The following is a 24,687-nucleotide window of genomic DNA, read 5'->3' as shown; positions in this document are numbered from 1 at the left end:
CTTACACATGAACTATTGTGATCTATACCAGTACAGAATTTCATGTATAAATTTACGTTCATAATAAAACGGTAAATGAGTTATAAATGACTTACTTTGGACTCCTGTGGCATTCCCCTGCAACTGTAATGACCACAGTGCCACCAAACGGCACGTTAGAAAATGATTCCACTTAATCCCAGTTAAATCCTTTGTTTTGTACGGTAAAACTGAATTTTCTAGACAAAGACGAAGTGAAATACTAAGTATTGATCGCTAGGCGACGTTGATGCTACCGAGAAATCAACACGATCGGTGTAATCAACATCTGTTGTCTTTGTGGGTTCTAATGGAATAAATATATAGTCAAACCTACCTTATTCGGCAAAGACTGTCCACCTGTTTGATGTTGTCTGTGATAGACTTTGGTTAATGGTATAATGCGTCTGCGATACGATCCGTTCCTGAAATGAAATGGACATTCGTAATGACCCAATCATAGCATGTTGAAGCGCTCGAGCAATTGATTACCCGATATAAATGACTAGATCCCGGATCGATTTTAGATTTGATTTTAAACGCGAGTAAATACTGCGTTTATTTTATGAAGGCTGTAAACGATTGAGTAATACAATATATAGATATAAAATGACATCATTTATTACTTATTTTTTATATAATTTTTGTAGTGTTTTTGCGTTATGTGTAGGAATTACGTTGTGTCCCCCGTGAATGTTCAACCTGAATTTTTATAACATGCTTGTCCCTTGAGATTTTTATTTCGGTGATTTATGCTAAAAATATCTAATGAGTGCCATGATGCATTCATCGAAAATATCATTTTGATGTAGGATTAGAGATTATCGCTACATATAGATATTCAAGGATTATTATTCCGTGATGACAGTGTCAAATAGTTTCTGTTTTAAGTAATAAATAGAGTTAAAATTGTGACCATATATGTCAATACGAGTGAACAAAATATCAGGCTATATATAGTCAAAGCAAAAGCAAAATAGAGAAAGTGCTCACAAACATGTTTAACTCCGCCACATTCGTTATCATGTGTGTTTGCCCGTCCCAAGACAGGCATAAGTCTATAATTCAGTAGTCGTTTTCGGTTGTTGTCTGTCAATATAAAAATAAGAAGATGTGGTATGATTGCCAATGAGACAACTCTCCACAAGAGACCAAATGACACAAAAATTAACATAGGTCACCGTATGGCCTTCATCAACGAGTAAAACCCATACCGCATATTCAGCTATAAAAGGCCCCGAAATGACAAATGTAAAACAATTCAAACGAGAAACAAACGGCCTGATAAATGTACAAAATAATGAACGAATCAAAAACAATTATGATATACAGCAACAAACGACAACCACTGAATTACAGGCTCCTGACTTGGGACAAAACCTACACAATGTGGCGGGGTTAAACTAGCTTGAAGGCGCCAACCCTCCCCCTAACCTGAGACAGTGGTGTCATAGTACAACATAAGAACAAACTATAAAAATCAGTTGAAAAGGGCTCAACTCAACAGATAGATACAAAGCAGACATATATCTAACCAAAACACAGAGTGGGCGTGGCAGGGTACTTATACATCCCCACAACAAAAAGACACTGAGTACAGATCTGAGAGTACTCGCTGTTACTGACAGCTAGTTCAAAGCCAATAACAACCAATAAAAAAATCATGCATCTAAGCCTTAAATATCAATAAGTACACATTAAACATCCAATGGATTTAGTGTAAAGACCTCATTGACAGTCTGAGAAAAACATGACCTTGTGCAATGCAAAGATACAGGTATAGACAGATTGTAGAGCCATGAATGTGCATATGTATATAAAAATAATATTTAGTTTTGATTTTAATTTATTGATAACAAAATCAATATTAATACCAATAAAAACAATATTCAAAGATCTAATTATAGTGTTGAAATGGTAACTTTTTAGAATAAGTTTATTTAAAGGATCGATAAGTTTACCCGGATCGTATCTAAATTTCCGGGCTCGGTAAACAACATCTCCTTAAGAATGTTTGTTTCTCGATTATTATTGTTAGCAAAAATTATGGCGTTGATTGTTTTCTTTTTAATTGATTCAATTTTTTTAATCCGGTGGCCTTTTATAGCTTACTATACGGTATGGTATTTTCTCACTGTTGAAGGCCGTATAGTGACTTATAGTTGTTCACATCCTCGTCATTTGGTCACTGCATGGTGGATAGTTGTCTCAATGGTGATCATACCATATCTCCTTATTTTTATTATTGAAAGAATCTTTAGTAATTACTGATGCTCAAAATTAACAATTATAGGCTACTGAAATATGGGTTTCTCCTTACATTTAAGACTTTGAACCTGTTCGGTCCTTAGAATAATTTCGTAGTCGATCACGGTCCCACAAAATAATAATCTTGTTGAAATGAATATATGCTTATAACTTCATTTCATTACGATATGATTTATAAATCAAAAAGCTGAGTTTTGATATATAACTACGCATGACAGTTAAACACTAAATTTACTATTCCATACGAAACCGATAATACCATATATTTTCATGTATCGAACAATACGTTTTACTTCACGTCGTTTATGTTTATGGTGTGCTGCAAAGTGTACTTCAATGCAAATCATAAACTGTGACTTTTGAAAGAAGGAACTATACTAATGTATCATTCAATTGCATAAGGTCAAGAAAGTACAGTGTTGAGATGCAGTACACATATCAAACTGATAAATCAAGTAAGGGCAAATCCATCAATCTGAGTTAGGAAAAAGATGACTCAAAACTGAAATTTTGATCGGCTTTGGCTTTCAAGTATAAATAATTAACAAATGAAACATGCCATTACCAAGCGTCTTGAAAATGAAAACAGTGTTCCACACGAAATATTTTGGGTAACCCATCACTTTTTTAATTTGGTAAAAATTCAGAGAAGCACTGAACCTTTGAACTATCTGTCAGTAACTGCGAGAACTCTCAGATCTGTACTTAGTATCTTTTTGTTGCTAGGGAGGAGGGATAGATAAATAACCTGCCACGTCCGGTCTGTGTTTTTTTTTTTATAATGTTTTTCAGCTTTGATTCGATCTGATGAGTTGAGCCTTTTTCAACTGATTTTATAGTTTGTTCTTATGTTGTGCTGTTACACCACTGTCCCAGGTCAGGGAAGGGTTAAGTGCTCACAAACATCTTTAACCCCGCCACATTCGTTATATGCATGTCCCAAGACAGGAGCCTGTAGTTCAGTGGTTGTCATTGGTTGGTCTGTCATATTTGTTTTTCGTAAATTGTTTTGTTATAAATTAGGCCGTTAGTTTTCTCAATCGAATTGTTTCATATTTTTCGTGTCGGGGCTTTTTATAGCCGACTATACTGTATGGGTTTTGCTCATTGTTGAAGGCCGGCCGTACGGTTGCTTAAAAAGTAAAGGCAACAGTAGTGTACCGCTGTTCAATAGTCATAAATCGATTTAAATGAAACAAATCTGAGTCACAAACCAAAACCGAGGGAAACACATCAACTATAAGAGGAAAACAACGGAACAACAGAAACACTTAACTGCTACAAAAACAAACGCCAACATACATAGAAACGGACTATTTGATAACAACTGCCATATTCTTGACTTGGTACAGGACATTTTAAGAAAAAAACTGTGGGTTGAACCTGGTTTTATGGCAATGTTAAAGATACCGCTAAAATGACAACATTACGTGACGGGAATATAGTACAAATAAACGCAAGAACACTCAGGACAGAGAAATACATGAATAGATAATATAATATAATAATAGTAAATTACAACATGTAAACCACGGAATAACAACGGACACCTCCCATGTACACCACAATAGAATTATGAACTATACGTCACACGAATGTATCAACGCCACAAAAAGTGACGTCACATGTATCTTTTTAAAGATAGAATATAAAATTGGGATTAAGTTTGTAATGGTGTTATTTTATGTATTTTCTAACCATTACAAGAATATTAATATAGAATTGTGTTAGTAATGGTGTAATTATTTGTATTTTCTAACCATGTCGGTTTCTGTGCATTAGTTGTTTTAAACTAAAAATCATATAAATGAACTAGCTGATTAATTATCTTAACTTTTACATACATATAGAAAACAAAAATAGAATGCAAACCACAAACGATAAGACATAACACAATATCTAACTAGACTTACACACGAAACATCATAAGTAAATACATGAATGTTGGATGTATAAGTACCGAGACCACTGACCGAGACACGTCTAATACCAATGCGAATACACACTCGGCAAAACAGTCATGTTCGGGAATAGGTCACGTTCGGTACTTAGCAGACCAGACGACGTAGATGGTAAACCCCAATCTAAGACGTGGTAAAAATGTCGTTAGTTAGTTTAGACACAGACACATCGTATCGATCAACCAATTTGCGATGATATCCATAAAATTTATGGAGTGTCATTTTTAATCTTTCCTCTCATAACTCTGTTGGAGCAATTTCTGCGTAAGGAGCACGCTCCTGTATATAAGTCCTTATAGTGTGAACATGTACGAGCATAACGTATCAGCTGAGATATGTAAACACCATACGATGGGACAGAGTGTATGTTACTGCTGATAAATGGGAAATAGATATTGGGAAGTTGAAATCGTCCCGTTTGTCATAGATATTAGTGTGAAGTCGTCCATCTGTGTCAATATTGAGGAAAAGATCAAGGTATGAAGCAGTCCTTCTAGTATCAGTAGTATCCCTAATTTCAAGTTCACTGGGATATATGAGAAGTAAGTACCGACTGAAATATGGGTTATTCAGTGATAGGACATCATCAATATATCTGAAAGTAAAATTAAATAATTTCGCAAGGTGCTTTTTCTTTTTGTCTTTAAGAAGGTTCTGAATGAATTCTGCTTCATACGAGTACAAAAATAAATCGGCCAGTAGGGGTGCACAATTAGTACCCATTGGAATACCGACTGTCTGTTGAAATATCAATCCTCCAAACTCAACAAATATATTGTCGATCAAAAAGTCCAGCATTTTGATATTATCATCTTCAGTATATTTTCTGATAGAATCAGTGTGGTTCTTCACGAAATAAGAATTATTATAACCCAAAACAAGTAATTTATATCTACGATTCCCATTTTTATAGAAAAAGCTCTGTTTGATGAGATGGTGAAGTCGATCTTTTAATTGAGCATGGGGAATCATGAGTAGTGTAAAGCGTAGAAAAATCAAAAGTTTTAATGTTGCTGCAAAATTGCAGAGATTGTGATCTAAGATTTAGCAGTAGATCTTTAGAATTTTTAAGAATCCACATCTGATTGACACCACTGGTTGAATATATTACTTCACAATATTTTTGAAGGCCATCTTTTACTGTAGAAAGAATAGTAGTCAGCACTTTAGAAAGATGTTTAGTTAAACATCTAGATTATCCAGCTATGTATCGTTCTATATAATAAAATTGAGAATGGAAATGGGGAATGTGTCAAAGAGACAACAACCCGACCACAGAACAGACAACAGCAGAAGGCCACCAACAGGTCTTCAATGCAGCGAGAAATTCCCGCACCCGGAGGCGTCCTTCAGCTGGCCCCTAAACAAATATATATACTAGTTCAGTGATAATGAACGCCATACTAAACTCCAAATTGTACACAAGAAACTAAAATTAAAAATAATACAAGACTAACAAAGGCTAGAGGCTCCTGACTTGGGACAGGCGCAAAAATGCGGCGGGGTTAAACATGTTTATGAGATCTCAACCCTCCCCCTTTACCTCTAGCCAATGTAGAAAAGTAAACGCATAACAATACGCACATTAAAATTCAGTTCAAGAGAAGTCCGAGTCTGATGTCAGAAGATGTAACCAAAGAAAATAAACAAAATGACAATAATACATAAATAACAACAGACTACTAGCAGTTAACTGACATGCCAGCTCCAGACTTCAATTAAACTGATTGAAAGATTATGTCTTCATCATATGAATATCAGGCACAAGGGTGAAATATAATATAAATACAAAAAAAGTATTTTTGTGAAGTTTTGGTATCCAGTATAATGACGGTAGGTTTTCTTCGTTTTCTTTGATGTTGATATAATTGCTTACATCCCCTTTATTTGAACTTTGGTGGATATTTGTCAATTATCATTGGCAATCATACCAAATCTCCTTATTTTTATATTGTTTTGACGTCATGATAATTCGACTGCGCAAATAGCACTGTTGCAGTATAAACAATCATTCATAAAATTTCCCGTAAAAAGACTATTAGTTTTTTTTAGACAATTTCGCAAAAATTACGTCAGATGGTTATTCAGCGGAGACAATGGGTCATTCGGAGACCATGAAATTAAGATAAATACCAAATGTGTAAATACTCTTACTGTGTCTTGCATATCGGCTTTATGCCTTCAAACCGTTTTGGTAAATGATGATTTAGCTGCATATAAATCTGTCAATCACTGACTGTGATCACACATTGACCGGAATCCAGAGTCACGCTGGCGGATCCTGAAAGTGTGATCTGCGCTTTGGTAGCACTCCACAGTTAAAAAATAAAATTAAAAATGAACCACAAAATATTTTATCATCTCCTCAGTATTCCTGGATTTCTAATACATTAACCTAACTGTTTGTGTTGTACATGTGCATATGTATGTAATCAGTATCTTCCATAGATTTGATTTTCAAAAGTTAAAAGGGTGAAATATAATTCCTTCTATGTGTATCCATGGCAACATTCTGCATTTATTTACCATAAAATATTGCAAAAAGGGGGGTGAAAATGTCACATATCCCCCCAAAATTTGGATCAAACTAGAATTTCAATGCCAATGAGTGATACCTTTTTAGAAATTGTTGACATTAATCTTCCTAATAATCAAATAAAAAATGGGTGTCTTTCGCCTCATTTTTTCGTAAAATTTAATTACAAAGTTCGTGCGACAAAAAGTTGGAAAAAAACATTACAATAATTGGCGGACCAATGTATGGTATGGATATGCAAATACGGACTGTCATACAGAAAACAGCCTATATTACATCAGAGACATATAATACAATTATATGTCTCTGATTACATACATTACATAATCTTGATGTTCATATAAACCCAATAGGAAGGCTATTTTAATCCTCAGCTATCCAAAAATGAATTTTATTGCACACTAGCTCTCATATTTGAAAAATCCACAGGGGCCAAAATGCGAAACTACACACCTAACTGTGGAGTGCTACCTTTCATGTCGATCTGGCCCCAAGTCGATCCGTCCCAAGTTGATCCGGTCCCATATTTAAAGTCGATCCGGCCCAAATTTGAAAAAATATTTATAAGGAATAAAATTATATATATATATACATATATGAATTGTAATACATAAATGCCGGTTTGTGAATTTTATAATAATCTGCTGATTTGAACCTCCACCCTTCCAAGTTGCCACTATTTTTGTTGAATTTTCTAGATCCATAACTTCTTTGAAAGTATTGTAGAATTATACTTTTTGTACCAATTTCAGGGACAAGGATGAGAGTCAATTTAGTTCGTTGTTATGTTTTGCTTTTTTTTTGTCTATTGGTCTTTACTTAGATATTATTTTTTGGCGGGAAATGTTTCTATGGGGCGTGTAGTAACCTAATGTTTTTCGTCTAAATATAATGATGGAAAGCTATGCAATAGAAAAAGATAACATTTATTTCTTCTCCCCTTAATCTTAGTGTTCTGAAATAAATATCTAAAGTCAAGGTGTGTTTATAAAATATGAACTACATTGTGATGCGTGTGTATATTATTGTCATATGGAAGTACTTACGCCACTTCCGCTGTCAACGTAAACATGGCTGGTGTACCTGATTATTATGAAAGGAAAGGGTCGCTAAATTTGCGGTCAGATCACATGAATTATGGAAGAGCCACTTTAAATTCGAACTGGTAATCATGCATTTACATATCAAAACTGTTTGTCTTGAGCACGCGATGTCGTGAATTTTCTAATAAAGAGTTAAACGTCTTTGATCGTCTGTAGGGTATACTCTCATTTGAGTTGCTATAGGCTATAGCGGTTTAAAGTTGACAGTATAGTTTTGAAAAAAAAGACTGATTATTTAACCATTCTAACAGTACGAGGGAGAAATAAATGATATGGCAAACTCCATACAATGATGGATTTTCAGCACGGAGAACATCGAAGTAAATTTAAGCATCTATACATTGTACATGTCTTTAATAAACGTATTTACACTTTTGGTATTTAGCTATATTTTGCCTCCGAATGACCTTAGATCTACTTCGAATCACCTTTTGACGTCAGTCAACAATCACTTTTTAATTGTGACGTCAAATGTTTTGAATTATGATGTCAAAGTTTACAGGAACCTGTGTGATTTAACGTAATGGCGGACAAATTTGCATACAAGTGTAAATACGTCTATAGACGCATTTACACTTTTGGTATTTTATAGAGCTGAATTTGGTTTCTGAATGACTGTAGATGTTTCTCCGAAAAAAAATCATGTGACGTCAAGCAACATTCACTGTTTAATCATGTCTAAAATTATGACTTAATTTTTTTAAATTGTGATGCTAACTGGAAAATTCAGTCATAGTGAGAGATTCAGTGGGCAGCATCATGTATAAGAAAATCAATACATATGTATGTACACAGATTCCTTTGTTTTTATAGTAATTACTTTATCCTGTCACTTCAATGACCTGAAAAGTTTGTCTGTGATAGGGAACGAGTCAAGCAAAAAATATTGCCTTATAAGTTATAACCTCTTATTTTTATTTTTTTCTTATTTAAATAAAAAATGTATTTGAGAGTTGAAAACACACACTTGGTGTCCATTTCAGCCGAACAACAGTCCGACAAAAATGAATTCACCAGGACCTATCCAAATATACCTTGCTTTGAAAGCCATGCTGTACACTCCTTAGGCCAAAATAAATAAATTGTGTGTTTCCTATTTCACCTCCAAAAAAAGTTAGGTAGAGTATACGTAGGTAGGTAAAACATTTGATTTTTTTTCTATTGTTGACAACAGTAAAAAAAGTTCCAAATCAAATCGTTAATGTACATGCCACCGTTTGCCTGATTCTTTAATATTTAGAATAATACTTAAACTACAGCATTTATAATTTTCTGTTTTAGTTCTGTGTCAGAAATATGAAAATAAACTTTAATGCAAATTTTATGCATTATATTGAGCAGAGTGAACAGTCAGTTGTGTCCACTTGAGAGATAGACTTTAACACAATTAACTTAATACAGATGCTGTTTTTATACTTTGCTAACAAGGATATGCTTTAATTTTTGTTGTTACGACATTTTCAGAATCATCAGTGTTTTGGGGAATAATTCACAACTACAAATATTTTAGGCATAAATGATAAATTTCATTGGTTGATGTTATGCTGATCAAAATAGTAGGAAAACAGAAGTATTGTCAGGTCCCTTAAAGCAAAGAGTTGACACAGGGTCTGTAATTTAATCAGATTTATATGTTTGGAATTGTTAAATGTACATGTACTGTATACTGATAATATTTTTTAAAGGCACCAATCAAGAGAAGCAGAACCAAAAGATTATGATATAAATAGAAGTGATACCAGAAATTTATGTAATGCTTCATATAAAAGAATAGGAGATGTAACTGATGGGGTATGTTATTTATGACAAGTTTGCACAGAGTCTGAATCACTATAAGTGCAAAACTTATTGTAATTTTGGCAATCCGGTTAACATTCATTAGAGTCTATTTTTAGGGAGATTTAGGTACAAATTTTTAGAGGCATGCATTCTGTTGTCTATTTTTTGTAGATTTCCACAATTGAAATACAAGTTGTAGTCCCATTATACCTACGGATAAAAATAAGCCTATATCAAGAAAAAGGTTGAACAGTTTATTCTACAAACATGTAACAAATTCCTATAAAAAGCTGTGTAAAAACTCTACATAAGACTCACCAGTGGAGCTTGAATAAAAAAAAGTTGTAGGCAAACTTATGTACACTGTAAATGAATAAATATTTCTGAACAAAACATCATATTTGCCCTTCCTACCTGTAGTCCTGTACTAAATATATCCAAGGTATATCTGCCATTTTCATTCTACCTTTGAAAATACAATTGAACAGGTGCTTCTTTCTAAACCAATCAAATTAGTAAGAATAAACATAAACATGTATAAGCTTCTAACAGGAAAACCACAGGCACTTGTCTCAGAAAAAAAAATCCTATATACCTTGATATAACACACGGTCGCGAAGTTCCGTTGACAACCGAGAAATCGGAATATAAAAGAATTTCGCGACAGGGTGACATTTTTCAAAAATGTGAGTTAAGTACCTTGTGTTATATTAAGGTATATAGGAAATTTTTTTTCTGAGACAAGTGCCTGTGGATGAAACTCTGATGAAATGTTTTTTTTTTTACTCAACTTGCCTATTAGACAAAATGAAGTTTTGAGCTACATTTGTACATTGTAAATTTGAAACAAACTTATATCCTCCTGGCATTTACTTCAGTCATTTAGATATATTTATAAACATGGCCATTTTTATGTCTCCGCCGTAGGCGAATGGAGCATTAAGTATTACCCTTGACCATCCACCTTTACGTACGTCCGTCCCATTTTCAAAGCTTGAGCGGGGGCATTCATGTCCTGAGACACATTCTTCTTTTATTTTTTAAAGACATGCATGCATGATCACAAAAATATCTTTCAAAATTATATCTGATTACATGATGCAGCCTTTGTTGTTCTTCATGAACAGTATTCAGATGCCATGTGAGCAAAGAGCCAGTCTCACTAATTAGCGACAAGAACACTATTTAGCGACAAGAAAACAAATTTAGTGACAAGAAATTTAATATTCTACCAATAAATATAAATTTATAAAAAAGTCAATATCTATAGTAGTAAAGCATCATACATGTTTGAAACATAGATCTAATTGCTACATTTATTTGTGATATATGTATTACAGCAAATATTACGTTTTCCCTGTCATTTTATGATATTAATTTTTACTTGTGTTTTAGAACAATTAGTATATATTATCTTGCAATTTTTTTAACACTCTTTTTGTCTAATATATAATAAACTGATTGCATGCAAAATGCATCATTTGTGCATCATTGTCCGGCAGAAAAAAACAGACATAATTTGTGAGAAACAATGAACCAAGGATTTGTATAGTAAGATTTACTATACAAATCTGAAATCATTGAAATCAAACAAGAGGAAAATGTAAATATTTTACATCATTTTATTTTGTGTATTGCTTCATTAAACGATATTTATCATGTTTTGTTTATGCATGACTGAAGATTAAAGGTAATTAAAGACAATGTTGAGTTTTCAACAGGTGTTCACTATTTACAATGCTTGTATATTCTGGTGCGTGTAATTATATAGTCTGACGTGTGTACAAAGTTAAAGGTGATAATTGGATGTTATTGTACAAATGTAGCAATTAAAACAAAGGACACACGTATCGCTTTTCTCATTTGATTTTTTTTCTAAACATATATTTTTTTCAAAAAGGACACATGGATTAGAAACAATTTTTTTAACTTAGTAACGTCTTCTCATTTGATTTTTCACATTGTGTGTACTGTTATCTTCAATCTTTTATTCAGAGTTTGGTATTTTGGTGATTTTACTTTTTCATACAATGACTTTGCTTAAAACAGTACATATATTATCTTAAACATATTTCGTCATATTTAATAGAAACTAGACAATCCCTTTCTTCTTTACAAATGTTTAATTTCTTCATCTATCAATATAATAAAAATAATGAAAATCATGTTATTACTGCTGTATATATAAAAAAAAAATGTCAAAGCATATTTTTTTAATATATTTATTTTGAATAAGTTAGTTTAATAAGAATTATTTTAAGTTTTCTTGTCGCTAAATAGTCTTCTTGTCGCTAATTAGTGAGACCCCGAAGAGCACATAATAGTTTATTACAGAATACATTTGTACATTAAACTTAACAACCAAGTAACAATAAATGTCTGTGCTATTTTGTCAATCTGTATATGTACCAAACATTTCTTCTGGATATAATTGTAAAATATCTGATATTTTAGTCACTGCCAAAAACTACCTATCAAGACCACACTGAACAGATCTACTTGAGAGATGACTTTGAGGAACAGGAAACAAGAAAAGCCATGGTTACCATGAGAACAATTGATAATACGGATTTGGACAGGTATTTACTGGTTCAGAGATTATGAATTTAGTTGAACCTTATTTGACTGTTTTAAAAATACAAAATGTATTTCTTTTACATGAAATCCCTTTCTTATGTAAGAGGCAGGTGCTGATCCAGGAATTTGAAATAGGGGCCCCTTCAGGTTTGGCAAGCCAACATTTGGAGTAATACTTGTAAAAAGTCTATACTTTTATCAAATATGAAGCTCCATAAGGACCCCCTTAAATCCGCCTCGGAGAGAAACTCAGTGTAATGTAATGGATATATGTTTATTCTCAAACAAAATGAATATTTTTTTATACTGCAACTGTAACTTAATTATAGGCAACCGTACATGTACATGTTATTTACACAGTCAAATTGTATTGACTAAATATTTGTGATGTATGACTCTTTAAGCTTTGTTTGTTATATGAACAATGTTATTTGTGTCACAGTGATAATACGAAGTAATGCAGTTTTATAGAATTGAACATGCTCTTGTTCATGTCTAAAATTCATGATTTTCACCCAAATTATTTTGCTTTTTAGTATTTCAGTAAAAAGGGTATAAACCAACATTGTCTTAGATATAAAATTTATTTGTTATGAGGCTTGGAAAAGGAAAAAAATGCAAGATAGAGAAATATATGTACCAAAAATATTTTTGAAAATCTTTCACTTTTTCGTTAAGTGTTCAAAACATGTATACAGAATAATAGTACAAATAGTTTGTGGCTTATGAGTCAGATTCTTTTAAACTAAAGTAGCAATATACACAGTTAGGAGTGTAGTTTCGCATCTTGGCCAAGGTTGATTTTTCAAATATGAAAGTTATTGTGCAATAAAATTCATTTTTAGACAGCTGATGACTAATTTAGCCTTCAAAGTGGGTTTATAAGAACATCAAGATTATTTTTTACATGTTTTATAGGCTGTTTTCTGTTTGACTGTCCTTATTTTCATAGCCAGACCCCCATAGGTCCAGAAATTATTGTAATGTTTACAAACACTTTTTTTCACACAAACTTTTTGACGCAATTTTACAAAAAAATGAGATGAAAGACATATGATTTTTATTTGATCTCTTGATAGATATATGTAAACAGTTTCAGAAAAGGTATCACTCCAAGGGATTGAAATTCTACTTTGGGCCAAATTTTGGGGAAATATGTGACCCCCCTTTTTGCAATATTTTATAGCAATTAAATGCAGATTGTTGCCATATATACACCAAAAAGAAATTTTATTTAACCTTTTTAACTACTGGAAATCACATCTTTGGAAGATACTGATTACATACATATGCACATATATGACACAAACAGTAGGCTTAATTTGTAAGAAAGAAAGGAAAAGGGGAAGGTAAAATTTATTAAGGTAAATATTTTTTTTCCTAACTGTATAATGCTACCTAAGATAATTGTAAAATCAGAGAATGCTGACTGTTATCTTATGAATTTGTAACTAGTAATAAAGAAATGGATTTCTCAGCTGTGAGGTATCACATGTTACACTTAGGTCCATGAATATTTGATTGTTAGAATATTATTGTCTAAGGAAAGTGTCAACTGTTAGGAAAATCACTAATTCCCACATAAATATGTGTTAGCAATCTGACATACAAACTGTGTTTAAATTGAATAATTGTTTTACATCAGAGTGTTTACTAGTTAACTGATAAATGCTTAACAAATCCATATTAAAGAACTTCAATGATTTAAATCTAGATGTGCTTTTTTTTGTTTTAATAAATTAAAATTTCTTTCAATTTATTAAATTTAAATTATGGAATTAAAAGTGCATACTGGGTAATTTGTTTTTTGCTACATCCAATATAAAAAAGACAATTTTAAGTAGAAACATTAATAATTTTTGCTTCTTTTTACTAGTAAAATATTGTACTTTAAATAGTGATGAAAATTATAACACATATTTCAATTAATGAAACAACTTTTTTAAACTTGTCAACTATCAAAAAATAACAGCAGCAACATTTATAAGATGTACAGGAAAACTATAGATAATGAATAATCTAGTTGCAAGTGAGAAATAGTTACGCAGAATAGCCAAGTTTTTCAAAGGGAAGCAGTTGGAGTTGAAGTTAAAAACATTTAAGCTTTACAAATTTCAGAAATAGTAAGGCCGCTTAAAAAAAATACTTGTTATGCAGAATTTTCAATTTTCAGATGAAAATAGATGGGCAGGCACTGGCAATTATTTTTTCAATGATTGAATCTGATGGGCAGAAAGTTTTATTGGTATCTTGAAATTTAAATATTCATTAAATGCAGTATTGATAAAATTCTAGCTTATCCTTGTTTGTCATTTGTACATCATCATGTATCACTTACTTCTGTTCTTGCTGCAGTGACTGTAGAGTCATTCTGTTTTCAAGCTACATTGTACTATGGAATTGCTTATCTTTCAATACAAGTAATGGGGGACACATTTGATTTAAAAACAGTCCTCAAGAAGGAAGAATTCAAATAACAAAATTCCTTAATTGAAAATGTTCAAAATAAAAAATTGTATTGAAACAATTTTCTTGACATCGCTAGTGGTTGTCCTTTACTAGTATTGTTGTATATCCATTTGTTTATTGTTTTGTGCATAAATCAGGCCATAAGTTTTCTTGTTTGAATTGTTTTATAAGGTGTACATACATGATTGGCTGATTTCTTCTGACTGTGACCTCATTTTCATGGTCCATAGGTCATGCATGTTGCTATGTACAATATGTCAACTATATTTGGTGTATGTAACGATTGTACACTTTAGAAAATTGATAATGTGATATTTATGTGATACCTGTAATGAAGCCTTGATCTTTATAAAGACTTTTAATTTTAGCATTAATTCAATCTTGATCAGGAGAGCAGGTGAAAAATTTGAGCATGAGCACTCTTGTTTTATGAAAATATTGAGCTAGTTGTCTGTAAAACAATTTACACGTCAGCCTAGAATCAATCAAATAATAACAATAATGTTCATTAATTATTGACACAATATTATTACTCTGTATTTGCGTGATTGCAGATGACATGTATGTATTTAAAGTAATTATCATTTGATCTCACGTTAACTGAAGATTAGGAGGCATAAACTATAATTTTGCTAAAGGTTCGTGAACTGTACTGTTGTTTTAATATGCTGGGCATGTTGTCATGAAGATCCCTTATTCTTTTTTTTCTAATTGAATTATTTATGTAAAAGTATGATATGTTATTAAGGATGTAATTTGGATCTGTACTTTCAAATAATGAATAATTAAATTTATTCTGATCTCAAATTCATTAAATGGTAGAAGGTGAGATAAATAATACACAGCCAAATCAATAAATAATTTTTCAATAACTTTGAGTCTTACTGCTCATCAATGTAGTTCCCTCTAAGAAAAAAGGCAATATTGGATTCTCATGATTTATGTTATGGATGATATATTTATTTTTTAGAACATTCCTTTACACATTTTAAATCATCAACTCTGGTTAAAACATTACAATGTTTACTTTTGTTTTTTTATGATAACATGTTTATCTGTTGATTTTTTTCATCAGATGCTTATAATTTTTTGAATTTCAGTCAATGTTCTGATTTTTTTTAATCTCCTTTTACACAGCATATAAATTTTTCTTCTTTTTTCCATTTTATACCTTTTGTAAAAATTAATTTGTAAAATCGAAATATAACATGATAATAAATATGTGTATGTGAATCTAGTAAATACTGCTTCATAATTATTTTCATTGAAATGACTGAATTTGTTACTGTTATACTAATAAAAGATAAACAATACAATATATTTTAAATTTTCATTCTAAACCATGCTAATGGATAGCATGTTTTAAAATGTTTGAATATGAAGTAAAAATTTCATGTTTTATCAGTTTAAATATATATGTGTCTAGATATGTGACAACTTTACGATCCATTGGATAACCTGTGGTTATACAGGACTAACACTATAATTCATGTTAGATCTGCAAATTTGCCCTCAGTGGGATTTGAACCCCTGCATCTGAGACATTGTGGCAACACTTCCTGCACTTTGTCCAGTGCCCTATATATATATATGTGTATGCCACTTCTTGCCATGTATGAAAGTTTAAAGCAGGACTATATATTTATATATTACAGAGAAACAGAAACACCTGAGAGAGGATTTGGATCAGTATTACCTAGACATAATCCAGATTATAATAAATTCCACTTAGAATCAACACATAAAGCAGATTTTACACCTCCTGACCCAAATTATGTACCAGTACCTGTAAGTATGGCATACATGTGGACATCTCAATCCAAATGGTTTCATACTGTTGCACTTAACACTATTAATAGTTTGCTTGCATAAATTAAAAGTATCCAGGGGAAATCTTTAACGTTCTAATTATAAGCTTTCAAAACATTTAAAAAAAAACACTATAGTTAGTTTTTGAAAATGTATAATTAATTTTCATCTTCTTTTAATCTGATTTAGTTTAAGATTGAATGTATACCATTGTATGAGAGATGATAAAATGGGCCCATGAGGAGAATAATACAATTTTATCCGACATTATAATATATTATCAAATATTTCATGTAGATTTCCATCCAATATAAAATTGCATTACTTTTTCTCCCTTTATATTGAGAGGTTCCATGTAAACAGATATTAACATACAAGCAAAAAAAAAAAATCATCTGTATAATTTGTTCAATTAATTTTTATTTAAGGAAAAATTGCCCGACTTCCCTGACCAGTCACCAGCTTACAGAAAGTGCCTCTCACAATTTACTGATACCTGTGATTATCGTAGACCTGGTCGCAACACATGGCAAGACGAAAGTGGAATCTATGCTAACACTCATTACAAAAGACAAATTATACAATCAAGAAATCCTATCCCAGAACAGAAAGCTTGATGCTCTAAAAAATTGTAAAACAGAGAGAGAAGCAATTTTTTTTTAATTTCTAATTTAACTGGTATATATATGAGTAAAAATATCTTATACAGGAATAATAAGAACTGAGATATTTTTTTTGTTTACATTTATTTATTTTTGATATTTTACCAGGAAGTAAAATTGTTGTTGATATCACTTTTCATTGTGCTGACTCTTTTATTGATTTAATAATGAATCACTTTGATATTCCTCTTTCATTTGTCAAATATTTTACAAGATTTACACATTTGATAATATGTATATATTATATACAATTTATTATTTTATAAGAGAATTTAATATATAACTTTCATTAAATGATAATATCCATATCTTTTCTTTCTTGTCTTTAGTTCTTCATAAGATATCTTTACATGACTGATGTTGGTTGGATGTATTATGTATACTCCTGTCTAGTCATCCACTAATATTTCTTTCACACTTTTAAACATAAAGAAACTATTGATGGAAGAAAGCTCCCTTTCAATTTTGACTATTCTGATTTGTCGCTTTAGAGAATTTTTTAACTAAACAAAGATACCTCCCAATCCATTTGTCCCTATTTTTATACGCCCGTTTACAGGACGTATTATGGTATACCGTTGACCGTCCGTCTGTCCATCCGTCCGTCGTCAACATGTCGGACATTAACTCAAAAAAGCTATAACCAATATGCATGAAACTTTGGTGACTTGTTTATATCTATTGACGTGAGCTCCCTTTCGGTTTTTATAAATTTCAGATTTAACGTTTCTGAGTTTTTGGGTTTTATTCATTAAAAAAGGGGGGATTTTCCAGTTTTCGGACAATAACTAAAAAATGCTTTCAGCAGTTCTCATGAAACTTTGGTGAATTGTTTATATCTGTATATGTAAGCTCCCTTTAGAATTTTATAAATTTTAGATTATACATTTCTGAGTTATGGGGTTTTATTCATTAAAAAAGGGGGGATTTTCCAGTTTTTGGACAATAACTCAAAAATGCTTTCAGCAGTTCTCATGAAACTTTGGTGAATTGTTTATAGCTATTGATTTTCATAAATTTCAAATATGACATTGAGAAGAAATTGAACTTTATTTGTTTATAGTCTGACAACAGATTTACTAAGTATTGCGCAACAGCACAGTGTATTGCACAACAGCAAGAAATCTTTAATTGAATATAAATTCAATTCATATAACCAATTTCAAGTTCTTTGACTACATTTATTCAGAAACCTATAATATGTCAAATATTTAATTACAATCCAAATTCAGACCTGTATCAAGCTTGAATATTGGGTCCATTTTTGCCCCAACTGTTCAGGGTTGGACCTCTGCGGGCATATCCAGCTGCACTCAGGGAAGTAGTTTATTAAATGCCTGTCTTATACAGGACTTATTATGGTTTACTGTACTCAGCCCATATGTTCATATGTCAACACTTACCCAGTTAATGGAATATAGTGCTTTTCAATTTTGATGATTTTCAATTTTGTTATTCCAGAAATGTGGCTTTTTATTCATTGAAATTAGGATATTTTTCCAATGATATACAATAACTTAACTTTGCTGTGATACTTTTTCCTGAAATTATATATTAACAGGGCTAAAATAAATCAAAAAAAGTTCACTTTTATTATTCATCATTTTCTTCTTTGTCATTTTATAGTTATTAGTTTTATTTATGAAAAATTAAACATTTTCATATAGTCTTTATTCTCAAGTATGCTGTGATTGATTTCCTCAAAACTTTACACTGTTGTTGAGTTTGATTAAAAGGAAACTCCTTAGATGTAGAATTTTTTTCGTCTGGTGTTTCCATGAGTTAGGGGGCTTTATCTGTCCAATTTAAGTATATTTTTCACATGTTGTACTTAATTCGAGTATGCTTGGATCAATTAACTGGAAACTATGTACACAACTGTTGGAATTGATTTAAGAAAGATACCTTTTGATTTTGAATTTTTTTTTGTCATTCCATAGTTATGGGACTTTAAGGCATTTATTTTTAAATGTCTCAATCTAGTAGTATACTTTAATCAAATTACTACAAACTTCGCAATGTTGTTGGGATTGGTGAATACAGACTTGCTTCTGATTGTGAACAATTTAAGGGGTGATGTAATTTAACAGTCATATCTAAGGCAATATTAAGTTTATACCCCAAAGGATATCCTCAAGCAAGTTTTGCTACAGAGCCATTTTACTAACTTCTTTTAAAAGATGCCTTCTAAATAGTAAATTTTTTTTGTAGCAACAATTTTAATGTGCACAAGACCGTCATATCATTCCCCTTTGGTGCAATTGCTTAATAGATTTGTAGTCCTTTACAAAACAGACAAACTAAACATAATACTTTCACCAAAATATTGGAAAGTAGGTTTTTATTAAAAGATAATCATCTCACTATCTACAAACAATGCAAGAGTATGCTAAATTTAATTGACTGTGTGTTTTACTATCTTGACATATGGTCTAGACAGGTAAAGGGTGAGGTTTGTGCCCAAGTACAAGTTGTTTTGACCCATGGACAATGTGTATGTGGTGTTGTTTGTCTTAATAAATAAAAGGAGATTTCGGGTATATGTCTATGAAACAATAACCATATGACAAAAAATAACCAAAAGACAATTGACTAACCATATTTAAAGCTAATTAAACTCAAGTCTAAAAATGTTTTGAATAAATTTAACAGAAACAATCAAAGATATAACATATGATAACAATTGATGAGGTTCCTGATTTTGGACAATTATTTGTATGGTAATTATATACTATACAAACAAACCAGAATATACAATGAAAAGTATAACATGGAAAAGCAATTCACTCTAAAACAACTGTATATGGTGATTTACTGTAAATTCAGAAATTTGAGCTGTTATTGTGAACATGTTGCTAAAAAAAAATTGATGGCATTATATATGTATGTAACAATTCCTGAAATGACAACTAATATCAACCTCTCATTTTTTTCCAAATTTTAACAATTGCAATAATAAAGACAAACAAACATTTCTGAACAGTAGTTTTGAAGTACATTGTGACATAGAAGGAATGAGTTATTTTTATTTGTAGAATTAACCATTTACTCAACCAAAGATGAATAACTAGACATATCGTTCTCTCTACTGGATGCCCAACTGTCTAAACAACATTATATGGTTGTGACTGCCAAGTGGTCTGCAAAACCTATATTCAAATTACTAACGTCCATCTTTTTAGGGCTTCATAGTTTTGTGAAGGGTCACGCTGAAAGATGTGGATATGAAAATAAAAGAAATAGTAAAAGAGAAGAGAATGATACCAAAGGGATATTCAAACTCATAAATCGAAAACAAACTGACAATGCCATGGTAGTAAACGAATAACGACGAAAAGTCAAACAACAGTACACAAAACTCAACATAGAAAATTAAACACTGAACAAAACTAACCACACCTAAAAACCGGAAGTGATCTCGGGTGCTCCGGAAATGTAAGTAGATCCTGCGCCACAAGTGGCATCCGTCATGTTGCTCATGTAAGCACAAACCCAGTGATAAGTCTAATTTGGTAGATCACATTCGAGGAAAAGAGGACAAGGTTGTTGTAACGACAATTGGAACATATCCTTCGTTATCTGTGGAACAGATATTCCATAACGGTCAACTAACGTACTCGTGATGGCGTCCGTAAAATTTTCGAATGGATGATTTCAACTTTAAAACTTGGAACTCTTGGTTCAATGGCTTCCTTTTAAGCAGCATGGGGAATGCAAGTATGGAATATCGTTTCAACTTGGATATAATCTTATACTCCATTTGGAGGCGCTGCTGGAATGTTGGTACATAGAAATAGATATATCACAATTGGGAAGCTAAAATCATTAGTAAATTCTGTTTAAAAAATTCGTAAGGGGTTCCGCAGAACCCTGTGTCTCGCCTGCGATTGCTGCTGTCAGTGTAAAAGTGTAATGTTGACTTTAAAAGTAAGTCTAATTTATCAGTAAAATACAGAATATAAAAAAAATCAAACTTTTTCTTAAGATGCTATTTCTTGGTCTTGAAGATTAGCTTCTGTTCAAGTTTCAAAACACTCCATGAAAGTTTACAAATTTATCATGTCAAAAAATTTTAAATTTAATCCCAGACTGTCTGTAAATGTTAACTGTAAAAACAAAGTCCATCTATTAGAAAAATACTAAAAATGGTTTGCATCAGACACTATCTCTCAATCATTAAAAAGCTTCTGCCAAAGTTACATAAAACTCTATGAAGGATTTGACAAATTAATTGATGTGTAACAAACTTTAACCCCAGACTGTATATATATTTGTTAACTGAAAAAGAGCCTGTGTCGCTCACCTAGGTCTATGTGTATCTTCAACATTGTAGACTACTGTTTACAGTTTCCATCTTATTTAGTTTTTGCCCAAAACACAAAAGAGGGTAAACAAAAATCGTCATGTAAGGGCAATCACTCCTATCTACTAACTTTTTCGGCAGAATAGACCTGATTGAAGATTTTGTCTTGCTGATCAATTTTGTTATTTAAAGTTTCTATCTTTCTCGTATAGCTTTCAAGATAATATGCTAAAATTGGTAAAAATCGTCATTAAAGAACATTAACTTCAATAACCAGTCAACTGAAGAATTCAATCATTAAACTTATTTGTAGATCTTGCCTTGCAGATAACTTTTGCTCTTTAAAGTTTCTATCTATATATTATAAAACTAAGTCCATTTATCAGTAAAATACGTAAAAATGAAAATAAATATTTTCAATTTTTTCTCTCAATACTGTATTTTGGTCATAAAAAAGCTTCCCTCCAAATATCATACATTTTCATGAAGGTTTTAGAAAGTTATTGATGACTGAAAAACTTTAACCTCAGACTAAATCTGAATGTTAACTGTAAAGAAAATTAAGTCCATTTATCAGTAAATATGGAAAAATGAAAATAAATATTTTCAATTTTTTTCTATGGATATGTATTTTGGTCATACATTTAAACAAGATTCTGTCCAAATTTCATAAAATTCCATGTAGGGTTGACAAAGTTTTTTATGTCTAAAATTGTTTTAACCACAGACTGAACCTAAATGTCGACGACGCCGACGACGGAATCTAGGATCGCTTTATCTCGCTTTCGCAAGATAAATTTTGCAGGCTCGACAAAAATGGAAATGAAAATACAAAGAGGGCAATCAAACCTTATGAAAGCATATAAAATCAAAGTTCTATTATAATGTGCAATATGAACATTAGACTTCTCTATACACAAGTATTCGTCTTTGTAGAATTAAAGACAGATTAAAAGAATCAATCCCAGTTTTGTTTCGTAAAAAAATGCCAGCATAATTCAAAATATTTTGTTTTAGGAAGGGACTTATTATACTTTGTAAAGACCCCTTAGGATTTACATAATCTTTAATATGTTTATTTCTTAAGAGACAACATATTTGTTATTTTTTTGTGGACCTGTTTTGGAACAAACTGTCAGCATTCCTATAAAAACCAACTGTGCTGCCCTTCTTGCTTATTTTTGCGAGGCAGACTTCATGCATGAACTTATCAAGGAGAAAGAAATGATGCTACTCTACGCTCTCCTATGTAGATCATGTCCTCGCAACGAATAATTGAAAGTTTGGGTGATTGTGTTGATCGTATCTATCCAATTGAACTTGTATTAAAAGATATTACATATATAGTAAAGCTAGTTCAATATCTTGACCTGGACCAATACATTGACAGTGGGGATTGTTGAGACTAACTATACGAGATATTACCTTCTTTAACTAAGGTTGACCAATGATGAAGTCTTTAGAAAAAGAGGGACGAAAGATACCAGAGGGACAGTCAAACTCATTGATCGAAAACAAACTGACAACGTCATGGCCAAAAATAAAAAGAAAAACAGACAAATAATAGTACAGATGACACAACATAGAAAACTAAAGACTAAGCAACACGAACCCCACCAAAAACTGGGGGTGATCTCAGGTGCTCCGGAAGGGTAAGCAGATCCTGCTCCACATGTGGCACGTACGTAGATTGTACGTTCTACGAATTTATATCTACTAGAAGCTGTTTAGCTAAGATTGTTACAGCTCTTCTATAAAAGCATGCAAAGCAAACTTTTGATCAACTTGCTTGCTATGTTTGCTTGGATGTTTTCAAACAATAGGTAGGCGGAGTTTCAGTCTGTTTTGTATATACTAGAATTTGATTAGACAATAAAAAATGACATGCAATGAAGTAAGTGTTTATGTCCAGCCAGATTCCAGTTGTTTACAAACATCCAAACAAACATAGCAAGCAAGTTGATCAAAGGTTTGCTTTGCATGCTTTTATAGAAGAGCTGTAAATCCTGTTTTGCCTTGCGAACGAGTTTAAAAGACTACACTGCGGAATGCAATCAATTCGGTACTAGTTACTATTCTGTTAGTTCTTTCAAGTTTCTGCCCAATGGACAGGTAAACACCATATTTACAGAATCTTAACTTACAATCATACATGAAAACAAGAATCTCATTATAAGAAATATGACATCGGGTATCTTAGGTTCTGACAAATCCAGTTTTGTTTATCTGGCTATATAAGAATGTGTGAGGTATTGACATCATTTTGTTTCCGTATTCATTTATCAGTAACGCTATTGGTTTTATATTAAACCCTTTGCGACAAATATTATCTTCTCTCCAACATGACTGGAAGAAGAAGAGGAGGTCCGTTAAAAACTTGCTTTCAGCATAGATTGTTAATTTCCTTCTAATCAGAATTGCATTCATGCCAGCTGCGATGCAATTCTTGGTTGATTGGTTTAATTTAAAATTTCTTCGTTTTTGAAACCACACGACAAAACACTTTATTGTGGTGATGATTTAAAGAGCATCCAAGATATTCTACATTTTTGCAAACATTATGTGAATAATATCGCATAGGTTCCCGACGATATATGCTGGAAATTTTGTTCATCCTCTAAAGTTACCTCATCAATATCGAGCCAACCTTTGCTGAATTATCACACATTAAGCTTGGACTTTTGTCCCTTTTTTTTCGGTGGGGGGGGGGGGGGGGGGGTCTTTTGTTTTTGTGGGATTTTGTCATGATATGTTAAAAGTTCAAATACTGTCGCTTTGGTCATTTTCTTATATTTTGTTCAGTTTGAAATGAACTTTCTAGGCATATATTGCCTGAGCCGTATTATGCAAAAATTTTCGGAATTTTGTTTTCAACGTTCTACAACTTTGTTTCAGACTGTTTTGATTCGAGTGCCACGTTTTAGTCTAATGTATACGAAACGCGCGTCTGGCGTACCAAATTATAAACCTGGTATGTTTGATGAGTTCTTACTTAAATGGTTTACGTCCGATCAAAATGGAGACATTAATGCAGATGCTTCCAATTGGAGAGACCAGAACTACCCCTTCCTTTTAAACATCCTAGCAATTGCTTTATCAGGGACAATATAGTAAACTAAAATGTATACCCTGCATAACATGTATCAACAAAGTTTTAAAGATCACGTTACTTTGACGTTGTTCATGTTTGTTGCTTTGAATA

General features: G+C 31.9%; 2 protein-coding genes across 3 annotated transcripts in view; one reads left to right on the top strand and one right to left on the bottom strand.

Annotated features, from left to right (window-relative positions):
* The window catches only part of LOC127706835 (uncharacterized), a 50,451-nt gene extending 49,920 nt beyond the window's left edge, over window positions 1-531 (bottom strand). The window contains exon 1 of one of the 2 annotated variants that reach the window (XM_052211551.1): window positions 356-531. The gene's annotated coding sequence lies outside the window, so the exon portion shown is untranslated. Of the gene's footprint in view, window positions 1-95; window positions 248-355 lie in introns of those variants that run through there. The other variant, XM_052211559.1, reaches the window with a different exon arrangement.
* A 7,299-nt stretch (window positions 532-7,830) lies between these two features.
* On the top strand, window positions 7,831-17,490 carry LOC127707084 (cilia- and flagella-associated protein 95-like). Its single transcript, XM_052211782.1, has 5 exons — window positions 7,831-7,948; window positions 9,572-9,677; window positions 12,120-12,244; window positions 16,367-16,499; window positions 16,949-17,490. The coding sequence occupies exons 1-5, from the start codon at window positions 7,854-7,856 to the stop codon at window positions 17,135-17,137; spliced, it is 648 nt and encodes a 215-aa protein (XP_052067742.1). The 5' UTR covers window positions 7,831-7,853; the 3' UTR covers window positions 17,138-17,490.
* Window positions 17,491-24,687: the final 7,197 nt, after the last annotated feature.

This window comes from Mytilus californianus, unplaced genomic scaffold (assembly GCF_021869535.1).
Source record: "Mytilus californianus isolate M0D057914Y unplaced genomic scaffold, xbMytCali1.0.p SCAF_1, whole genome shotgun sequence".
Taxonomy (NCBI): domain Eukaryota; kingdom Metazoa; phylum Mollusca; class Bivalvia; order Mytilida; family Mytilidae; genus Mytilus; species Mytilus californianus.
The sequence above is the reverse complement of the archived record's forward strand: the minus strand, read 5'-3'. Positions and strand labels throughout refer to the sequence as shown.